The sequence below is a fragment of the Temnothorax nylanderi genome, unplaced genomic scaffold (genome assembly GCF_030848795.1).
Source record: "Temnothorax nylanderi isolate EJ_2023f unplaced genomic scaffold, tnyl_v1.0 TNYL_tig0014_pilon, whole genome shotgun sequence".
NCBI lineage: Eukaryota > Metazoa > Arthropoda > Insecta > Hymenoptera > Formicidae > Temnothorax > Temnothorax nylanderi.
The window spans coordinates 2,255,962-2,277,145 of NW_027249076.1; the positions used below are offsets into that span (position 1 = coordinate 2,255,962).

The following is a 21,184-nucleotide window of genomic DNA, read 5'->3' on the forward strand; positions in this document are numbered from 1 at the left end:
ACTATTAATTATGGCGTCAAGTATTAATTGTTACGTTCGAGTAAAAAAACGCCAGTTTTTTTTCGATTAATTTTTTATTCTTACCCCAGAAGTCAACCCCACTGTCAATTTTATTAAGTATGTCCTACGAATCTCTTTGTAACTGTGATTTAAGCAAATCAGGCTAGTACGAATTGCAGTTAATATGTTAAATAAAGATAGAGTTTAATAAAGATAAATAAATATAGAAATATAGAAATTTCTGAAAAATGTAATTTTAATTACATATGTAAGATCTTCTTACGAAGTCATTATTCATCGCTTCTACTGTATATTCTATCTATATTTGAACATTACGTTCGAGTATTATATAAAGAAGTTTCTTTCTCTATTACATGAAATAAAATTGAGACACACCATTCACACTAAAAGAAGCGAGAGGTTTATCAAACCTCAAACTTCAAACAACAAGTGTTCACGGAAAAACTTGTTGAGGAATTATTTTTATCGATGTTTTCTCGATGTGTTTATCGAAGTTCTCTCATCAAATAACAATTGTTAAGTACTATTCTTATCTTATATACTATCTTATATACTGTTACCGTGCAACGTACTTCTATTATTATTCGCGAAAGAGATCGCAATGCCGACTCTGGTCGTCGTGATAAACGAGAATCCCGCATAATTACGATAATAATTAATAATGTACGAATTCAATTTTAATTTCATCTGAACTGTTAAACTTTCTCGAAAAAAATTCCGACTATATGTAGAAATATTTATTAAATATAATGGAACACATTTTTTTAGATTTGATGTCGCAATCGGTTTTAAGCCTTCTTATCGTTTCCTTTATTTATCAAGTTTACAAGTAAAAAAAAATTTATTTTAAGACAATCATATTATAGATATAATGGACAGTGATTTTCTCGTCTGCTTTAAAGAGATTTTAACGAGATTGGCATTATCATTAAGGGCCAATTTCACCAACGTCAGATAACTGTAACCTTCGGTTAAATTCATTCTTCATCTCTTTCTAACTGCCTTAGAAAGAGACGAAGAGTGAGTTTAACCGAAGGTTACAGTTAATCGACATTGGTGAAATTGGCCCTAATTATACTTTAATTTCATTTTCTTAATATATATTTTGATATTTTTTTCTACCATAGATTTAATATTCTTATTTCCGAGCATAGAATTGTTTATTAGAAGTTTTTGAATACGCATATCAAATATCTTATTTTTTTACAAAAGTAATCTTGCCTAAAATTTTTAAGATTTTAATTATTCTTAATTAGTTAAAAAAAAATATTAGATAAGATATTAAAGTTAATTAATTTTAAAAAGGTATTAATGTCATATTGGTTTCATAAATAATTCAGATTTTAAAATTATACAGGGTGAGCCAAAATACAACCGGGAAGGCATAGATTTTATTCAAAATAAGTCGATATAATAGAATACATTTTTTCGAATAAGGCCTTGTTTTCGAGAAAAGAAACTTGGAAAATTAATTAAATAAATAATAAAATGATTACTACCATACCATAACAAATTTTGCAAATTACGCGTAAGTCGCTTAAACGTTAATTACATCGAAGCTATATCTTTAAGCCGCTTCCAACTCTCATCTTCTGCTATGTGCATGAATCGCATAATTAGTATGAAGCAATATACAGAGTACGGAGAATACCGTGACACCGTGGAAGGTTAATTGATACGGCAATTATACGCGCAATCGTAGCGAAATTTGCATCCCTCCGATCACGGGTAATCAGCGCCGGTAACAGATAAAGACGGAGAAAAATATCGATTGGTCTTTTTAGAACTTTCAAGAAATATGGCAATCTACAAGTTCAAAATCGTATGTTTCTCTATCTTCCGATCATTTGCGTATCACCCACGCTCGTGTGTGGAGAGCTGGCGTTTACGTCATATCTTTTATTACCAAACTCAATCCAAGTGATACGTACCAACCTAAGTGGTAGTAGCCTTATTTCTCCTTAACAAAATTATATCACAAAATTGCATTCACCCACGCTCGTGTGTGGAGAGCTGGCGTTTACGTCATATCTTATGAGACGCGCATGGCAACGGATGGCCATGTTGTTAATGATGTAATGATTCACGTATTTGTTTCCCAAATGTCGATTTGTCGCCCGGCGAATGGTAGTCTGAGTAGATAACCGAAGAAAATCACACGTGGAACTTCGATTAAGAAGTTTAATCGAAACTTCAGGCGGGGAGTTATTACCCGCAGAAGTCAGATAGATTGAAGATTAAATAAGTACAGGGACAAACCTGATGACCTGCGTGAAGATAACTTGTGATTATTTATAAGTAAGGATATCTTTGGCATTGAGTTGATTAACCAACGATCGATTCCACAAATATAACGTAACCGCGATTAAATTAGATTGCTCAAAGAAAACGAGTAATATAAAAATAAAATTGATCACGACAAAAGCTCCACCTGCCCTGATTTCGATATTTGTTTCTACACTGAGAAAAAAATTGGTTGTATGGATTAAATTTGTATAGCTGTTGATCCAGTTGGTTAATTCAACAATTATTAAGTTGCACTAAAAAAAGGTATAATTCAATCATGTCAACCATCAAAATTTTTAAATCAAGAATTAGTTAATTCAACTAATGTTTAGTTGAATTGGTTGAACGTTTAGTTAAACGTTAAACCAAATATTTAGTTGAACGTATCGGACTAAATATTTTAGTTAGATGAAACACATTTTGCGTTTTTCAACAAATTTTTTTCGTCAGCGTAGGGGAGACTGGGGCTATGTGTCCACACTTAACGCTTTTTTCAAGTTTACTAAAAAACTAATAAAGATATTTGGCTAAAATTTTAATGGTATAACCTTTCAACCTTGCTATTAAAAAAAAAAACATAATTAGAATCGTTGATCTTTTAACATTTTAAAGAGGCGAATTTTTTAAGTGGACAAGTCAAGCGTAGACAGATAGCCCCATATGCGGGGCTATCTGTCCACATTCGAGAGGCTATCTGTCCACATAATAAAAAACACATTATTTATATTAATTTCTATACTTATTTATAATATTATTTTTTATTAATATATAATATTGAAAAAACTGCCTAGTCGTTGGAGTCAGAGAAGTAGTAAGCACTTTGTGTAGATTTTTTGACAAGTTTCCTGCGTAGAGCTGACTTTTCTTTATATACGGTGGCATCAAACTGATTTTGAGTCCGTTGCAAAATCAATGTAATGAGTTTCTTTTGTCCCCTCAATTCTTTAATTTTTTTTATTTGAGGTATTTACTTTATACTCGGCAGCGTTTGAAATAGAAAATATATTTGAGTATACTCAATAATTTAAGACAAACTCATATATTTAAAAACAGTCCAATAAATAATAGGTTCGCCAGTACGTAGATAAAAATAACGATTTAAAAATTACTCGACCCAATTGGCCATTTCTCATTTATTCTTCTTCACGACGTTTCGACCACAATCTGGTCCTTCTCAAGTGAGATATTAGATATTATAAATACAGTAAGCAACAATTACATCATGCTTTTAGAACACGTCAATTTGTCTGATCTTAGCCTGTCCTGCGGCACTTTGGAAACACGACTTAATTGTAATGTAATTCGTCATTATATATGATTCTTGTCAGTGTGACTTTGAATATCGCATGTTACGGATCGGATGGAGAATATGTTTATTGTAAGTTTCTTCACTGTTACGCTAGCGATGTTCGCAAAATTTTACAATCTCACTCCTTCGACGCAACCAACATGTAAGCTTCTACGTTTTAACTCTGACATGCCTTCCGCTTTTATATTTGACACATTTAGTTTGACATGTTCGTTTTTAGCTGTAGCGTGCGCACGATGTAGTTGGGATACAACGTCTGGCGACGCATGATGTAATTGTTGCTTACTGTATTTATAACATCTCACTTGAGAAGGACCAGATTGTGGTCGAAACGTCGTGAAGAAGAATAAATGAGAAATGGCCAGTTGGGTCGAGTAATTTTTAAATCATATATTTAACTTGACGTGTATTTTTAAAATAAAAATTTGGTGACGATTCTTGAATCGCAGGATCAAGTAGTTGCTCGTAGGTCACTTTTTTACAGTAGCGAGTGAGAGCCCAAACATTTATTCCAAAGTCTAACGCTGTTTTTACGAAAAGATTCTCGCTCAATTTTTATTCTTTTAATCGCTCTAAATATAATTTTATTGGATATGTCTACCTTATCCGTCTTAAGGAAAGTCTTTCTTTTGTAGTTATACGCACTATTATCTATTTATAAAAGAACAATTCGTCATTGAAGTGTGGACACATTGCCCCATCAAAAATAGGACAGATAGCCCCGACCACGTTTTTCAGTTTTTAGCATGTTGCCAATTTTAGATAATGCGGAATTAAGATTTGACGCTTCTCACACCTGATAACTATATATTAATTGATAATATTATGAATTGCTTACTTTAATTTAAATTAAACTACTGTCGCACAGCAAATTTTTCGACCGTCGAAAAATGTGAATAATTGTTTTCGCTCTTCTTGTAACGTATAATAGCGTCTGCGAGAGGCATCGCAAGAAAACAAACAACATTTAAATATCTTATGTAGGGCATTTTTTAACTACTTGTTACAATGGTAGAGACATCTGTCTCTTAAAACTTGAGATAGCAGTACTGTGGACACATAGCCCCCGTAGACAGATAGCCCCGGTCTCCTCTATACAGAGAAAAATAATCATTCCACAGCCAAGAAAAGCACTTACTTATTTTATTTTATTTCTTTTAAGTAAGTTTTCTTACAACCAGGAATATTTTCTTACTAATAGTGTCCAAATATCTTGACACAAGTCAAGACACAAGAATATTGTTTTGAGTAAATCTAATACTTATATTGACTAATGACTTTATGGTAGATTTGCGGATATATAAGCTTACCAAAAACTTAATCCGCAAATCTAGCATAAAGCCATTATAAGCATTAAATTTACTCAAAACAATATTCTGGTTTTCAAATACTTGTGTCAAGATATTTGAAAAGTATTAGTAAGAAAATATTCTTTGTTGTAAGAAAACTTACTTAAAAGAAGTAAAATAAAATAAGTAAGTGCTTTTCTTGGCTGTAGAATGATTATTATTTTTCTGTGTGTATGTATCTATAAGAATTTAAGTAATATTTGTGTACATAATTAATTTTTCTTTTGAGATTATTTTAAGATTATCGCTGTACGTTTCCACAGATTAATGTTTTATCGCTTATTCGATGGAGGCTGATAAAATTTTGCGATCACATTTTTCAGCAACGATCAGTCAAATCGATGCGTCGACATAATTTTTCGCAGCTAAGTTCTCGAGTTACAAACAATGATACATGAGAAAGATATAAGAGGCGATAATATTAGGTAACGTCAACATTGCACATTAGCTAACTCCACACTTTACTTTGCCAGCATCTCAGTTTCAAAGTCTCGTGCGACGTGATAGATTTGCTGAAGGTAAATGAGCAGAGTTATTTTAATACATTCCTATCACGTGCGACTCGTAGTATAATTGACGTAAATAAAAACGTCGGTAAAGGAGGATCAAACAGATCAAAATGTATCAAGATTAATCCGGGAGTACCGGATTTTTTTTTATAAATGATCACTTGGGGTAATTTTTCCACCCCAATTAAAAGTCATTGTTATTAATTATATATTGCATATTTTTTATTGTTCTACTAGATTATAGCGCGCGCCTTGTGATGTTTTTTATTTGTTATTATCTATGCAAAAAACATTTGTACACTCGATCAATCGACTGAATCGAGACGACCAATCACGTTCGCAATAACACGGCAATGATTGCAAACGCGATTCGGCCAACTTCAGGATTTCATACCGATTTTATAAAAAGGTTTCATACCGCTTTTATAAAAGGATACTTTACTAGTATTTGAGGACAATATGTGTATAAAGTTTCTTAACATTTTCTGAAAAAAAATAAGAAGAAACAAAAAAAATATTTAAAAACGAAAGAAAGAAGCACATTAAAATTACTGTGTCACGTGAGCTTTATTTTTTCGATACTGGGGTGTAAAATTCACCTCAGACGCTTCTCAAGTTAAACTGGTGATGAGCCGTCTCTATTGTGCGAAGTGATTGCGGACACGGCATGTTGCGGTGAAAAACAGGAAAAATTGTATTGTGACCGAACGTTGTGTTTTATTATTAATAAATTTGCCAGTTATGGTCAAGGAAGTTTGGTGATATTATTTTATATTCACTGGTGAAGAAAATTTCCCATTATTGTTAAAATCGTATTGTATTACACTCGGACTCCATGTTTATTAATTATCGTATTCATGCGTTTCTCTCATAAGTTTCCGTCGACAAGGACAAAGCGACGCTCCAGGCATTCCAGTGGCAGGCAAAATGACAGACAAGGCGCGTAACTGTCTTTTAAAGGATTTCGTGGGCATGACAAAATTCTGTGGATTCTATCGCAGAGTTTCATCATTGATTTACAACCATGGCATGCAGTGAACTTATGTTTCTTTCTGAATAATTGTGATAAATGTATCAAAAACAAATTATTAGCTAATAAAATCGTAGAATACACACGATATAAAATTTATACCAGTAAAATCACTCACAAGCGATGAAAAATACGCATGATGATCACATGACGGTCACATGGTTTTGACTTATATTGCGATGAACGCTCATACAAAAAATACGCTATTTCGCACAAAGTGAATAAGATAATTTCGTCAAATCGATATCTTTGTTTTGCCGAAATAACTTTGTCGACCCAGTGAATCAATGCTCTTATTTAGATATAGCATTGCTAAACATGTTTACACAGCATGTATAATAATTAATCGGTTTAATTAAATTGGGTCGATATTAGCTATTCAAAAGCAACTAAATCTTTCCTTTAAATACGCGGTTGGATACAAAAGTTAAATCTATGACTAAGTCACTGCTGCGGATCATGAATAATGGATTAGGAAAAAATAATGAGCAAAGTAACAGCCCACACGTGATCTAGACGCGCAATGTAATATGCGAACGTCGTCAGTAACGATTTTCTAGACAAGTTACTAGTAGTGTCACGGCGACCAGGAGTGTTTATCGCGGTCGGAGTGTTTATAGCGCGGAGACAGTAAATTAACAGTAAAGGTTTCACCATCGATCCGCCTGTCTTCCGGTAGCTGCAAGATATTTCGCGATTAATTTGGGAATCGTATGAGATAATGAAGTAACATCACGCGTGGAGTACACTTCGTGAGTCGCAATTTCGTTCTTTCATCAGATTACTTATGGCGTGATAAGGCTAATTAAATACAAGATACATATAAGTAAGAATACATATCTTTTTTTTCTCTTCTCGGCAAAATCTCGTATTGCGTGTAAAAATTTCTTTCTTCTTCCTTTCGCGAAAAGTGAACTAGTACATTGACCTGAACGCAAGCTATAAATATCGCGTACCACAACCTTATGAATGTAAGAATTGTGACATGAAGACGGCGTTCACTTTCGAGTTTCACAATCGTTACGTGCCTTCGCAGTTTGGTAAAACATGTTTGCAACAATTAAGGTGCACCAAATGAGTACTTTGTTTCACTTTGATATCTTTCTTTGATTTTCACAAAGTTTTTTTTATAGGAATTATTATAAACATTGTACCATATATACACGTAACATAAATATTAAATAATAATAAGTGAAATCATTATGTTATATAATCAATTAGAGAGAAAAAAGCAGGTTTGAACCCTGGCTGATATTTTACGCAATAAATTCTTTACAGTGATTTGATAAGGATACTTGTTAGCATCCTTAAATCAAAATTTTAATTGATTATCGATTTAATTTAAGTATGTGGACGCATCTGTTCCAACAAACATCTGTGTTTTAAGACCGATAAGAAATCGGCACGCAGTTTACTGAATTTAAAAAAAGTATACAAAATTCACATAATATTATTATTATGGCTACCAAGATCCAATCCAGACCGTAAATGGCACTTTTCTCTAATTAATTATAGATATTAAATCTAGTAAAAAAACGTATAAATAATATATTATTATTAATCTCCTAATCTACATTATCAGCACGTTCTTGCGCAAAAATGCAGTTATATGGTGTCGTCGATATGAGCAATTCCACGTCAAATTAGAGAGAAATGACCTCGTATTTTTTTAATTGATCGAAACGTGAAATATACATAAAATAAGATAATACGTATTTTTTGGTTTGTTCGAAATATTTTTTTGTAGAAGTTATAAGCAATCAATTTTCCTTAAAGCTATATTTTGTATTGTACTTAAAACTTTAAACGCGTTTTTCTCAAAACAATATTTTTTCATCTATCTAAAGAACGGATAGTCCAATTAACTTCAAATTTTCAGGAAATATAAAACAGCCTTTCTATAACGGGAAAAGTCTCTTTCTGCCATAAACTAGAATTATTTTATTACAGGTTGTACTTTTTTGTTATTGTAAAATGGCCAATTTTTGTCAAAAAATCGATGTTTAGTGTTCGGAACAACACGCACTTTGTTACTTTCTAATCTTTCTTTTCGCTTTGTTCTAATTCTAGTTCATGCGTCACACACGTGAAGATTATATTCCACTTTAGTTTTTTGTTTCAGATTACCCAGAGATTAGTTAGGGCCAAAGCACATGTGACAGTCGTAGTCGTGGACGTAAGTAACGCACAAGCTTTGGCGTATCCTGATCTGTCAAGTCGGGGACTACGACCGTCGTATATCGCTACGCCATGTTATGTGCTTTGGCCCTTAGGATGGTCGTCATGGAAGAAAAGATTTTTTGAAACAAAAAAAGGAGATCTGCAAACGGATCTTTCAATAAAAAAATTAGCAAAAAATCATATCTTACATTAAAATATTAATCAACACCTATACAAACAAAAAATTGATCGGGTACAACAGTTTCTTTTAAAAAATTCCGAAAAATTCCCTATTTTTGAGCGTTTGCAACCAAAAATGTAGCCTTAAAAATGAAGATATCGTAAATTTTAAAAATTAATATCTCTGGTTATATTTGTCGTAAAAAAATCTCCAAAAATGCATTTTAAAGCTAAGGAGACAATAAAAAAAATAGTTTAAGTTAAGAAATTGCAAGTTCCAATTGTTATAAGCAATTAAAATGTTTAATTATTTTTCTTACCAAAAAGTACACTTTAAAAAATTTTTTAAATGATACTATATATTTTTTATTCTTTATTTTATTTTAAAAATACATATTTTTTATTTTATAGAGAAACGTGATGGATTCAATTTTTTTTATATTTTCGTTACTTTAGTTAATTTAAATAAAAAACTAAAGGGTACCCCACGTTAAGATAGGCAAAATGCCACTGTCAATGAAACGGAAAAATGACTTTGGATTTGCATAAGTACACTAAAAAAAGAATTTTCTACGATTTTTCCGACCATCCATCCCCCCTCCTTTTCCTAGTGGCACCAAAAAACCGCTTTTTTGAAAATTAGTTTCTTTCTCCGGTTCCTTCATGTTAAAAATTTTGAAAAAATTTGAGAATATAGCTTATAAAAAGTACTTAGCACACAATTTTTTTGAGCTTTAGGCGCGTTGAATACCTAACCTAAAAAAATAAAATAAATATTTGAATCAATTTTTTTCTAATTTCTTTGATAGTTGCAGGTCTAATTACTCTAGAAAATTGTATATTTTAGTGTTCTACATGTATTAGAATTTTTTCAGATTTTTCGGAATGGTGGGCCGTACTCAAAAATTCGAAAAACCCTATTTTTAGCCACTTTTGGGCCTTTTATGGTCCTCAAATGATTGATAGTGCTTTAACTGACTCTAAAATAAACATAATATATTACTTTTGGATATATGTTGTCAATATTTGATACATTCCGATACGTCTCATATGTTTTTGAGCATGAAATCGGTCATAACTCAACGAGAAAACCTTACTTTTTGTATAAAAGTGCCTATTTTTCGTCGATTTCTGGATTTTTGGTTATTTTATCTAAGTTTTTTTTGCATATGATTGGTAAATGTGAATATAAATATAATAAAAAATTGTACCTCTTATACATATATATTTCAAAGAAATCGTTTATTTATTCAAATATATACATTTTCATGAAAAAAAAATTAATTTTTAACATTCCATGATCGTCTCTTTAATCCTCCTCGTCACTATCTTCCTCAATTACTGGTGTTACTTCTTCGAAGTCAAACAATGTTGTAAGTATCTCAGCTGGTCGAATAATCCTTGACAAGTATCTTGCATGAGACAGGTAAAAAACTATGGCGGCTATATGCGAGCAACACCCTATAGTTCTGTTACCATTAGCGCCGTTACAGCAATAACGTCTGACACCGTTGAGTCCCACACTATCAGGTTGATATTGTAAATAAGATTTGTAATATCAACCTGATATCGCCATAGTTTTTTACCTGTCTCATGCAAGATACTTGTCAAGGATTATTCGACCAGCTGAGATACTTACAACATTGTTTGACTTCGAAGAAGTAACACCAGTAATTGAGGAAGATAGTGACGAGGAGGATTAAAGAGACGATCATGGAATCATAAAAATTAATTTTTTTTTCATGAAAATGTATATATTTGAATAAATGAACGATTTCTTTGAAATATATGTATAAGAGGTACAATTTTTTTTATTATATTTATATTCACATTACCAATCATATGCAAAAAAACTTAGATAAAATAACCAAAAATCCAGAAATCGACGAAAAATAGGCACTTTTATACAAAAAGTAGGGTTTTCTCGTTGAGTTATGACTGATTTCATGCTCAAGAACATATGAGACGTATCGGAATGTATCAAATATTGACAACATATATCCAAAAGTAATATATTATGTTTATTTTAGAGTCAGTTAAGGCACTATCAATCATTTGAGGACCATAAAAGGCCCAAAAGTGGCTAAAAATAGGGTTTTTCGCATTTTTGAGTACGGCCCACCATTCCGAAAAATCTGAAAAAATTCTAATACATGTAGAACACTAAAATATACAATTTTCTAGAGTAATTAGACCTGCAACTATCAAAGAAATTAGAAAAAAATTGATTCAAATACTTATTTTATTTTTTTAGGTTAGATATTCAACGCGCCTAAAGCTCAAAAAAATTGTGTGCTAAGTACTTTTTATAAGCTATATTCTCAAATTTTTTCAAAATTTTTAACATGAAGGAACCGGAGAAAAAAACTAATTTTCAAAAAAGCGGTTTTTTGGTGCCACTAGGAAAAGGAGGGGGGATGGATGGTCGGAAAAATCGTAGAAAATTCTTTTTTTAGTGTACTTATGCAAATCCAAAGTCATTTTTCCGTTTCATTGACAGTGGCATTTTGCCTATCTTAACGTGGGGTACCCTTTAACAAGTCCAACTGTACGTCAATTTGTTAAAGATAAGTTAAAGATAAAAAGTTACGATTTTAATGGTTTTCGTTAAATAAACAAATTCGTTGAATTTCACAAAAAATAGGTTTTTATTAACTTTTAAGTGCTGATCGTAGATTAGCTTTATTAACTTTTAATAGATGCTTTATCGTATCATCGTGAAGACATCTTTGTTGTGTTAATACGGAACTTCCGACGCTGAATAAGTGCTCTACCGAATCACTTCTTGGAAGTAGTGTGTTATATTTAATAAAGGATTTTTTAATATTTGGATAGTCATTCAACATTTCGACATTACAAAGTTCAGATTTTAAAAATTAAAATTCCTCCAGTTCGACTTAAATTAGTTCGATTAAAATGACTTTGTTTCTTGGTGAAAAGCAAAAAAAGCATCATTATTATCGAGTATTTTATCGCTCATTGGGAGACTTTCTTTCAATCTGATATTTAATAGATCTTTTTTTTGTACACCCGGCCTAAAGTAACGATTAAATCGATTAACTGATCGATTCATTATCGTTAGCCCAAAAATGTAAATGCGTTACCGTTGCAGTTACTATCGAAAAAAAAAACGCCATTACCAAATTATTACTGAAAAAAAGTGACTTGTAACAGTAACGCGTTACTTTCCAACCCTGCAAATATCATATATACATACAATTATCAGAATTAAGTTTATACACTAAGATTGTACACTGTTAGATACACAATAATTTTGTTACACTATCAAAATAATTATAGTAGGTCGTTGAAGTATGATGATAATACTGTAAAAAATTTTGACATTTTTGCAATCAGTTTGAGTGTTCTATATAATTTTAATGATCCAACAAAATTATTTTTAAATCTGAATCTAGCTAAATTTTTAGATACTTCAGCAAAACCGTTCTTTCCGTGTAAGATTGTACATTATTTACATTATACATAGTTCCTACTATATACTTACATTGTTAAAACTGCAATTTTGTTGAACTCCACAGAAGATGAAAAGGTAATAGCGTGACACGCGTGTTACTTGCTTCAAGTGCAAAAGTATATTGAAATAAACACAATCTTACAAACCAGCTGATTGTGAGTCACTTATAAATTGAAAGGTCGAGAAACTTATCATAGAGCGCCGAGTTTAGGCCTATAGGAATTTTCCGGTGAAGAGCATAATATTCACTACGGAAAATCCTAACGGAAAGGAAAATTAACGGTCGAATTATATAATAACGATTTACTTTAGAAATATTACACACAACTTTTAAAATACAATATTCATAACAAAAATGTGATTTGTATAATGTTAATTATATTCAACATTATAAGTTATGTCATTCATATTGTACTTCTTCCTACAAAAAATTTCCGAAGAAATCGATGCGCCGCGCTGCTTGGTCGAGTCAGAAACATGAACACGGCGCCTCAGTTATTAATAAAAATATATAAAAAACTAGCTGGTTACCCGGACTTCGCCCCGGAGGACATATGTAATACGACACGCAAATAGTCTCTCTCTCTCTCTCTCTCTCTCTCTCTCTCTCTCTCTCTCTCTCTCTGAGTAAAGAGCCTCTAGTCGATAGACTAAAGTAGGTAAGGGAAGTCGGCAAATTGGATCCGTAACTTCAAAATAAGGATTGGCTCTGAGGAGCGGGGCGTGTCGGGCTTGGTCGGGAAGCGGGTTTGGCTGACGTGCCGGGCCTGGGCGAGGTGAACCGATCGGCATTCTCGCGCCGGTCCCGGGGATCCGAGCTCGGTCCCGTGCCTTGGCCTCCCGCGAATCCTCCTTGCTGCGAGGCTTCCGAAAATTTTTAAAAAGTGTACTTTTGGGTGAAAAAAATAATTAATTATAAGTAATTAAACATTTTAATTGCTTATAACAATTAGAATTTGCAATTTCTTAACTTATTTTTCTTTAATTGTCTCCTTAGCTTTAAAATGCATTTTTGAACATTTCTCTATGACAAATGTAATCAGAGATATTAATTTTTTAAGTTGACAACTTCTTCATTTTTCGAAAATTGTATATTGCTTATAACTTCCGCAAAAAAATTTTTTTTAACGAATAAAAAAATACATATCTCATTATTTTATGTACATTTTACGTGAAAAAATTTTTGATCGATTAAAAAAATTATTTCTCGTCTGATTTGACTGGAATTGCTTATATGCTTCTTTGACGCTCCATACACGTCCGCGTGTGTTTCAGGTGTCTCGAGAGAAAATAAATTTACAAAAGAAGAAGACCATGCCGTGGACACCTGGGCAACAGGCGCGAACGTGCACGCGGCTTTACTGTTATCAGAGATATTTTTAATTATCACCAAACGTCACACATATTTTTCTTCGATAAACTCGATTTTTTTTTTTTCGAGATAGGAAGAACCCCTCTGCCCTCCGTGCGTTCTCTATGTCTCTCGCGATTTCTCGTTCTCGCCGCGGAGTTTCACGCGTGACAACGAATGACCGTCCTTCCGCGCTCCACTCTCGTTGCTTCCCTCTCTTTCCACCACGTGGAAATCATCGTCTCGAGGTGAGAGTGTTGGGGATCTGGCCGTGCAGTGAGAGAGAGAGAGAGAGAGAGAGAGAGAGAGAGAGAGAGAGAGGGAGAGAGAGGGAGAGAGAGAGAGAGAAGGCGGCACCGCATAGCTTAACACGCGCACACACACACGTTCTATTGGTAAAGCTTGGTAGACAAGAGTATATATAAGGGCATCTCTTCCGCACTGATCATGCATTATAGCCGGAGGGTGTGACGCGACATCACAGCGCAAGCATCAGTCTCACGACTATACTGGTCCGCTCGCGGTTCGCTCGCAGGGTTGAAAAATCGGTGCTTCAACCTTTCGCGACCTCCGATGGACTTTGCGATCGCGTGACCGCACTTCGCTTTCCGAGGAAGGCTCATTCGTGTTTAAAAACGCATCCTTCGCGCAGAGTGTCGGAGAACACCTCCGCGATAGGATCAGAATCTCTCGACTAGTTCTACGATCGCCCGCGGCGAGAGACGTTGAGTCTTACGAAAGCAAGACGAAAGTTAAGAGAACTCTGACTAAATCTTCCTTATATGATCTTTTCCTTAGATCTCGAGAAGAGTTACCGATCTTTTCTAAAGATACAAGAAGTCCACAGTCGAAGTCGGGTGAAAAATATCACTCCGCGAGAATCCTGCTGAGAGAGGAAATCGACGAGAGAGCATTGAGAAGACGATCGAGTGCGTACCGGTCGCGCAGCACCCAACATGAATATCGCGGCGATCTTTGTGACAGGATGGTCTTGGATGACCGTTTTTCTATTCTCCTGCCTGCTGAGTCTTTTCGGAGTCCTGCTAGTGCAACGCGTAAAATTCCTTTACGCCTTGAGGAAGGTGCTCTATCCCACCGCGTTGCCTCTCATCGGCAACGCTTATCAGCTCAACTGCTCGCAAGAAGGTAAGCCCTTTCGCGATCGCGACGCGTGATTGACTCCGTCGAAACGTCAAAGTATCGCGATAGCCACCGATAATGAGCCGGTATTTGTATAACATAACGACTCGCTGATGTATGCATTATCACCGTCGAAGTATCACCTGGGCTGATTATGTCTGAAAATAGATGTAAACGATATTCGTCGATACTGCCGTTATCTACCGGATATATTGAAGCAATATTGCTACGGAAGGAAATTGCGTATAACCATATATATAAGAATCGAAACGACGTTATTCTCTAAAGAGTGAGAAGAATAAAACGTCTTAAAAATATCACGGAGGAAATAATAAAAAATACTGTATTTCGTAACTTAATTCGTATACATAGGATGAGTCGGAAAGGAAATGATTATTTAATAAAAGTAAATCGAAAAATGCTTCTTTCGCACAAAGCGAGAAGATTGAATCTAAAAATTCGTCTGATAAAGTCACGTACACGATTTGTTTAATGTACAATATTTTGTCTAAATTGCCTAATTTACGATAACTGTTAATACGTATAAGATGTTTCTTATATAATATATAATTAACAAATAGTGTTAAATGAAACAGCTGACAAATTCTGCCTTGTAACAAATTAAATTTTTATTCTTCATACGTTTCATAGAATGGTGATTTTCAACAAGCATAAATAGCTCTTTTTTTTAAATAATATTAAACTAAAATAACCCTCTTGCTTAATTATTTGATCTTACAAGTCCCACATTGAAGCATTGCACTTTTTTAAATGTAAAGGATTTCTTTGTCACATAAATCAGCGTAAAAATATCTTAAAAAACGTTAAAGTAAAAAAAAACAAGATAAACAGGATTTATTAGCTTCAAAAAGGAACGGATCAATATTCTATTGTTAAGGAACAAATATTTAAAAAGAGAAAGACAGTTGGGTGCGACTTTGTATCTGCTTTAACGATATCTTTGAGAGAATTTGCTTTTTACAGCATAAATTTCCAGTTCCATTGAAATTAATAGACTAAGCAAATATTACTTATGTATTATGTAATGAGCTATAACATTCGCTTTTCTTCTTTTCTGGGATGGAAAATGCTACGTCAACATTATATCGAGAATGTACTGGCATAGTTCATGGCTATACGATATCTATCTATCTATCTATCTATTTAAATAATTAATATAAATCACTACGTTATCTCTCGGGTATTAAAAATGAAGTCATCTTACGCCTTCGAATATTAAAAAAATAATCATTGTGAGTTGTGATTAGCAGTCGAGCGGAATTCTTCCTCAATTAATCACTACACTCCATTCGTACGTTATTGTGATGTAATGCAATCACCGATTTATTGCATTACGAATTCTCAGACATTCTAAATTCTGAATGATAGTTTTACGCTTTAATGAGTTTAACTCTTGGACCGATCAATGGATCGACGAAGTGACGCAAGTTTTGGAAAATTCACGACGAGTCTTATATCTACATTGCTCAATCCACAAACCCGTTCGAGGGTTTAACTCGGCGACTTTTGGCGCTTACAAAATTCACGCCGGTAATTCTGCAGCAACGAGAGTGCAATGCAACGAGAGATATTGAGGGCAAACACGTGCCGGCCACTGTACGACCGGCGCCGTGGTCGGATAAGACACCTGCGCGACCTGATTGAGATAATCTGGATGACCAGTTTCGTCCATTCGTGAGTACTTACAAATTTTGCCAGAATCATTGCGTCATTGCAGAGATTTTTATTATGCGGAATTGTTCAATAGGAAAAAATTTTCATTGTTTTTATATGATCACTAACAAAGAAGGGACACGTTTGATCACTGATTTTTATTCCCTTGCACGTGGTGAATCTACGTCAAAAATAAGTTGATCCGTACTCTGGGAAATAAAAGACGGTTAAGCAACCCACTTTGGGGCCCACGATTAGTAATCAAATTATTTGGATATTGTAACCCTAATTTTATGTATTTGGACTAGAAATAACACCGCTTAACTAAAAATCGTAATTAGTTATTCTATCTATTTCAAAGATTTTTAAGTTATACTATATATAGTCAATTCTTTCAATTAGTTCTGTCGATATTCAGTTACGCAAAGATAATTTTCACTTAAGGGGCACCAACCAAAATGTTAAGGTGCTTAACTGTGGGTCAAACCGGTGAAAATTTTTCCCAGAGTATTCGAACGAACGACCGTTCCAACGCAGGTAGAAAATTCCAAGATTAAAGGACGACGAGAGTGGGGTGAAGAAAGAAATGAGGGAAACACAAGGAAAATTCGGTACTAATAGTAAGAGTTCTAACGGTTAGAAAATTGTAGCTTATAACTACACTACCGATCGCACCCTAAATTTCAAGCATAAAAGAATACTATTTACAAAGCGCAAACACAGTTCGGACACAGATCCAACTTATTTTCGATGTAGATTCACATGAGATTCAGGTGCAAGAGGATCAAAATCAGTGATCCTCTCCTTATAAATTACTTTACATTTATTTAATATTTAGTAATTTAATGTAAAAATTATAAATAAAATGTGAGTGGAGTGGAGCTATAGACAGTATAGGTGTGAAAAGCATATGATAGATGGAGCAGGGCTTGATAGTGAAGTTGGTAGGAAAATATTAAATTGTATCAGAAAATAGAATAAAAGTTAAATTTTAAAGACTAATTCATAATTCATAATTTTTGTAATATATTAACTACATTAATGTTTATATAATAATAATTTGACAGTCTTAAATATAACGGTATTTAGTCGAAGATGTAGAAACCGACGAAAACATTTGGATTTAACTACAAATCGCATTTCTCTGATATACATCCCTGGTAACAAGTTAATTTTGTTCACCGTTAGTAACACGAACGGCTAATCTGTAATAGCTTGCAAAAAACTGTTTACTAAGAAAAAATGCGATGTATCTAGGAAACCTTGTACATGGAGTAAATCAACTCTTAGACGTAAAAATAAATTTTTATGCTAAACGATATCAATTCAATGATAGTTGTTTCAATGATAGTAGTTCGGATTGCACACCTATATCTATATTACTTGTGATCCATCATTTCGTGCTATACGAAGAAGAAGATGTAACAGATTTTCGCGTACACAGGAAAGATATTTCGTAAAAGACATATATTTCACGTCGCAAGAAGTTAAATAATTCACCCTGTATACGCGCATATTTTTTTCCTTATATTTAGTTTCTCCCTTCCAGATAATTTACGAGAGCATGCAAAAATAAAGAAACTCAACACGAATTATACTCTCGATAACGTAACTATAATGTACTTCACGCAAAAAAAAGTTCAAGTCCGTTTTCGAACCGTTATGTAACGTTTTAATTGAATGCACAGTGGCAATATATAGTTCTTCTTTACAATCAGATATATGCTTTCCAGACGTTCAAAGATTAAAAACCACAATTTTATTATACATTTGTTCCCTTGATGTCCGAAAGAATTAGAAAGAGATATAATTCTTAAAACTAGAAAAAAATAAAAAGTTAAACTGAGATTAAAGTTAATCGACATTGGTAGAAATGGACATAAGACAATCAAATTGATATAGATTACGATATAAGACGAACAATTATACGTGACTTTCGCGTAGAGATAGGCGCGCGATAAAAGATGAGGAAAGGAAAGAAGTGTGATTCGTGAGCTAAGTATCTCAGTTCACCAATGATAATTGCCTGCTCGTCGCACGTATAAAGAAACGAAGACGAAGAAGAAAAAGAAGAAGAAGAAGAAGAAGAAGAATCGGGGTCGAGGTCGCTCGGGCGGACGGCCCGAATAGCGGTGCGTAATTGTATACGATTTTGTATGGGCGACGTTACGTATACCCTTCTCGTTTTGAGCGGAAGGGAGAGGGGATAAAAAAAGAGAAAGCAGACGGCAGGGCTTCGAGTAAAGAAAAGAAACGAAAAGAGAAAAAAGGCCCAAGTCCCGACGCGAGAATCCACGTGGCAGACTGGCCTGTCGATTGATAATTCCGGGCCAGACGCAGACGTCGTCCTCGTTCGCGAGAAGGGAGTAGAATCTAGACGCTTGGAGGCTTTCGCTCGGGCATCTACTATGATAGATAAATAGCGCTCATAACGAGCGATTAACGAATTCAAGGGAACGTTACGGAGCGATTGGCAACGCAGACGCGATTCGCGTGGATGTACCCATGCTAAAAGTTGTCGTCGGCCAATTGTTATTGACATCGTGCAAGGCGGGATTAGCGTAATATATGTCGATTAACCTTTAGCCTCTGAAGTGTCTATAGAGATCGAAAGTTCTTTTCCTTTGATTGAAAGTTCTTTTTCTTTCCGATTTTATTTTCGCTCATTGCGCGCTTCCAGAGATCAACGAATTGAAATGGAAATTCTTGAGCAATAACCTGGTAAAAATTAATCAGGCAATTTCGTCAGAGGATAAAAAGAATGTATATATATATATATATATACATATATATATATATTACTACCGACAGTTAAAACTCGTTAGCATTAATCTCAAAACGTGTGTGCAGTTCTTGTGTAAAATGCGGAATAAAATTACATAATGATCAGATGGAGTTTTTTTTTTAAGGAAAAAAAATACAAAAACTTGAACGAATAAAAAAAATTGTTTGAAGACTAAATGAAATTTTTATATTCACTTTTTGCTAAAATCCCCTACGTGCAATCTAATTCTCTTCTATTTATATAACACACGTGGAACGTACTTCGTGCGTTATGTCATACTTATTCTTCATTCAATTTCGCGATATATCCCTACGGCGACTCCGGGGGGAATGAGGGGGATGAATATCCGGTTCTGAAATAGGCAAGGAGTCCTCCACCGTCGGGTCCGAAGGACGCCTGGCGTCTCATATGCCAAGGTCTTCGACAACACCTTCCGCTCTTTCCAGATCGACGTCTTTCCCTCTTTGTCTGCCTTTTTTCTCTCTCTCTCTCTCTCTCTCTCTCTCTCTCTCTCTCTCTCTCTCTCTCTCTCTCTCTCTCTCTCTCTCTCTCTCTCTCTCTCTCTCTCTCTCTCTCTCTCTCTCTCTCTCTCTCTCTCTCTCTCTCTCTCTCTCTCTCTCTCTCTCTCTCTCTCTCTCCCTCCCCCCTTTTGTCTCTCTCGCTTTTTGCATTCATCCTCCACGTGCGGTATACGCTGTGCATTTTCAACCGGTCAACGTCCGGTCAGCCTCTCGGCCGTCAACTCGCTGCACGTGCAGCGCGATTTCTCTCTTCCTCCATTACTCCATTCTTAATTCTCTATCTGTCCTTCTCCTTCTCTCTCTCTCTTTCTCTTTCTCTATCTCTCTCTCTGCTTCTTTAACTGTCTGTCTCTTATTCTCTTATCAGCGTCTTATAAAAAAAAGATGTTATCTCGTTAAAATAGTTCTCTACTAGACTAGGTGATTCACTATTTACATTCATCTTTGATATAAATAAACTATATTTAACTTTTCTTAAGTACTTAACTATGATTTTTTATCACCATGCTGTATTTTTCTATCTTTACTCTTTCTTTCTATTATCATTTCTTCCATTATTTAACGTTCCTTTGATATTTTTTCTTAAGCGATTTCTTTGAATATTAAGAACTAAATATCAAGTTTTTTTAATGCAGTGACTGTGATGTAGACTTGTGCACTGATGAGTATTTTAAAATATATTATGTAAGAATAGATTTTTAATTCATAAAACATAATTTTGTATTAAAATAAAGTAAATTGATAAGGTTTCGTTATATAATAAACTGACTCCTCAAAATGGATTAATATTCTTATTCACTTTTCGCGTTGCTGTTTTATTATATTATTTCTTTTGTGCAACTATATATATATACCCGCAGGTTTTTTTATCACGTTCTGGTTTCATTTCTCGTTCTGAATTGATTGCTTGTTCTAAATTGATATTTCTTCCCCTCTTTATTTTTCTCTCTATCTATCTTCCTTTTTGTTTCTCTTCCACCCCGTATCGGATTATATGTATATATTTACATTACTTCTCTGTTTTCTTTCATTACCATTCTTTTTCTCGTTCTCGCGAAGGTCGCATCAGTAAGAGCGGATCTAGAGCTGCGATAATAACACGATGATTGGTCAGACACGAAGCTGTAGAAGGTCTATTTCTGCACGACGTCGCGGGTCGGTGACCGCGAGAATGGTTGAAGATGATCCTCGTGGAAAATGTCATAAATGTAATAATACGCGACACGTGCATAATTGATAGGTATTAAATGCCTCGTCAAGAAGAATATCGAATATTTTCCAAGATAAATATTCGATATTTTTCTTGACGAGGCATTTAATACCTATCAAATATGCACGTGTCACGTATTATTGTAATTATGACAAAAATTCAGCGAGTGTATCCTGTCGAAAAT

At 34.1% G+C, this 21,184-nt stretch overlaps 1 protein-coding gene across 3 annotated transcripts in view; it reads left to right on the top strand.

Annotated features, from left to right (window-relative positions):
• The window catches only part of LOC139768182 (uncharacterized), a 29,738-nt gene extending 9,125 nt beyond the window's left edge, over window positions 1–20,613 (top strand). The window contains exons 7-9 of one of the 3 annotated variants that reach the window (XM_071698126.1): window positions 13,595–13,682; window positions 14,469–14,816; window positions 16,200–20,613. In XM_071698126.1, the coding sequence (XP_071554227.1) occupies window positions 13,595–13,682; window positions 14,469–14,816; window positions 16,200–16,212 (449 nt within the window). In that variant the 3' untranslated portion in view covers window positions 16,213–20,613. Of the gene's footprint in view, window positions 1–7,035; window positions 7,570–13,594; window positions 14,817–16,199 lie in introns of those variants that run through there. The other 2 variants (XR_011717293.1, XR_011717294.1) reach the window with 2 other exon arrangements.
• Window positions 20,614–21,184: the final 571 nt, after the last annotated feature.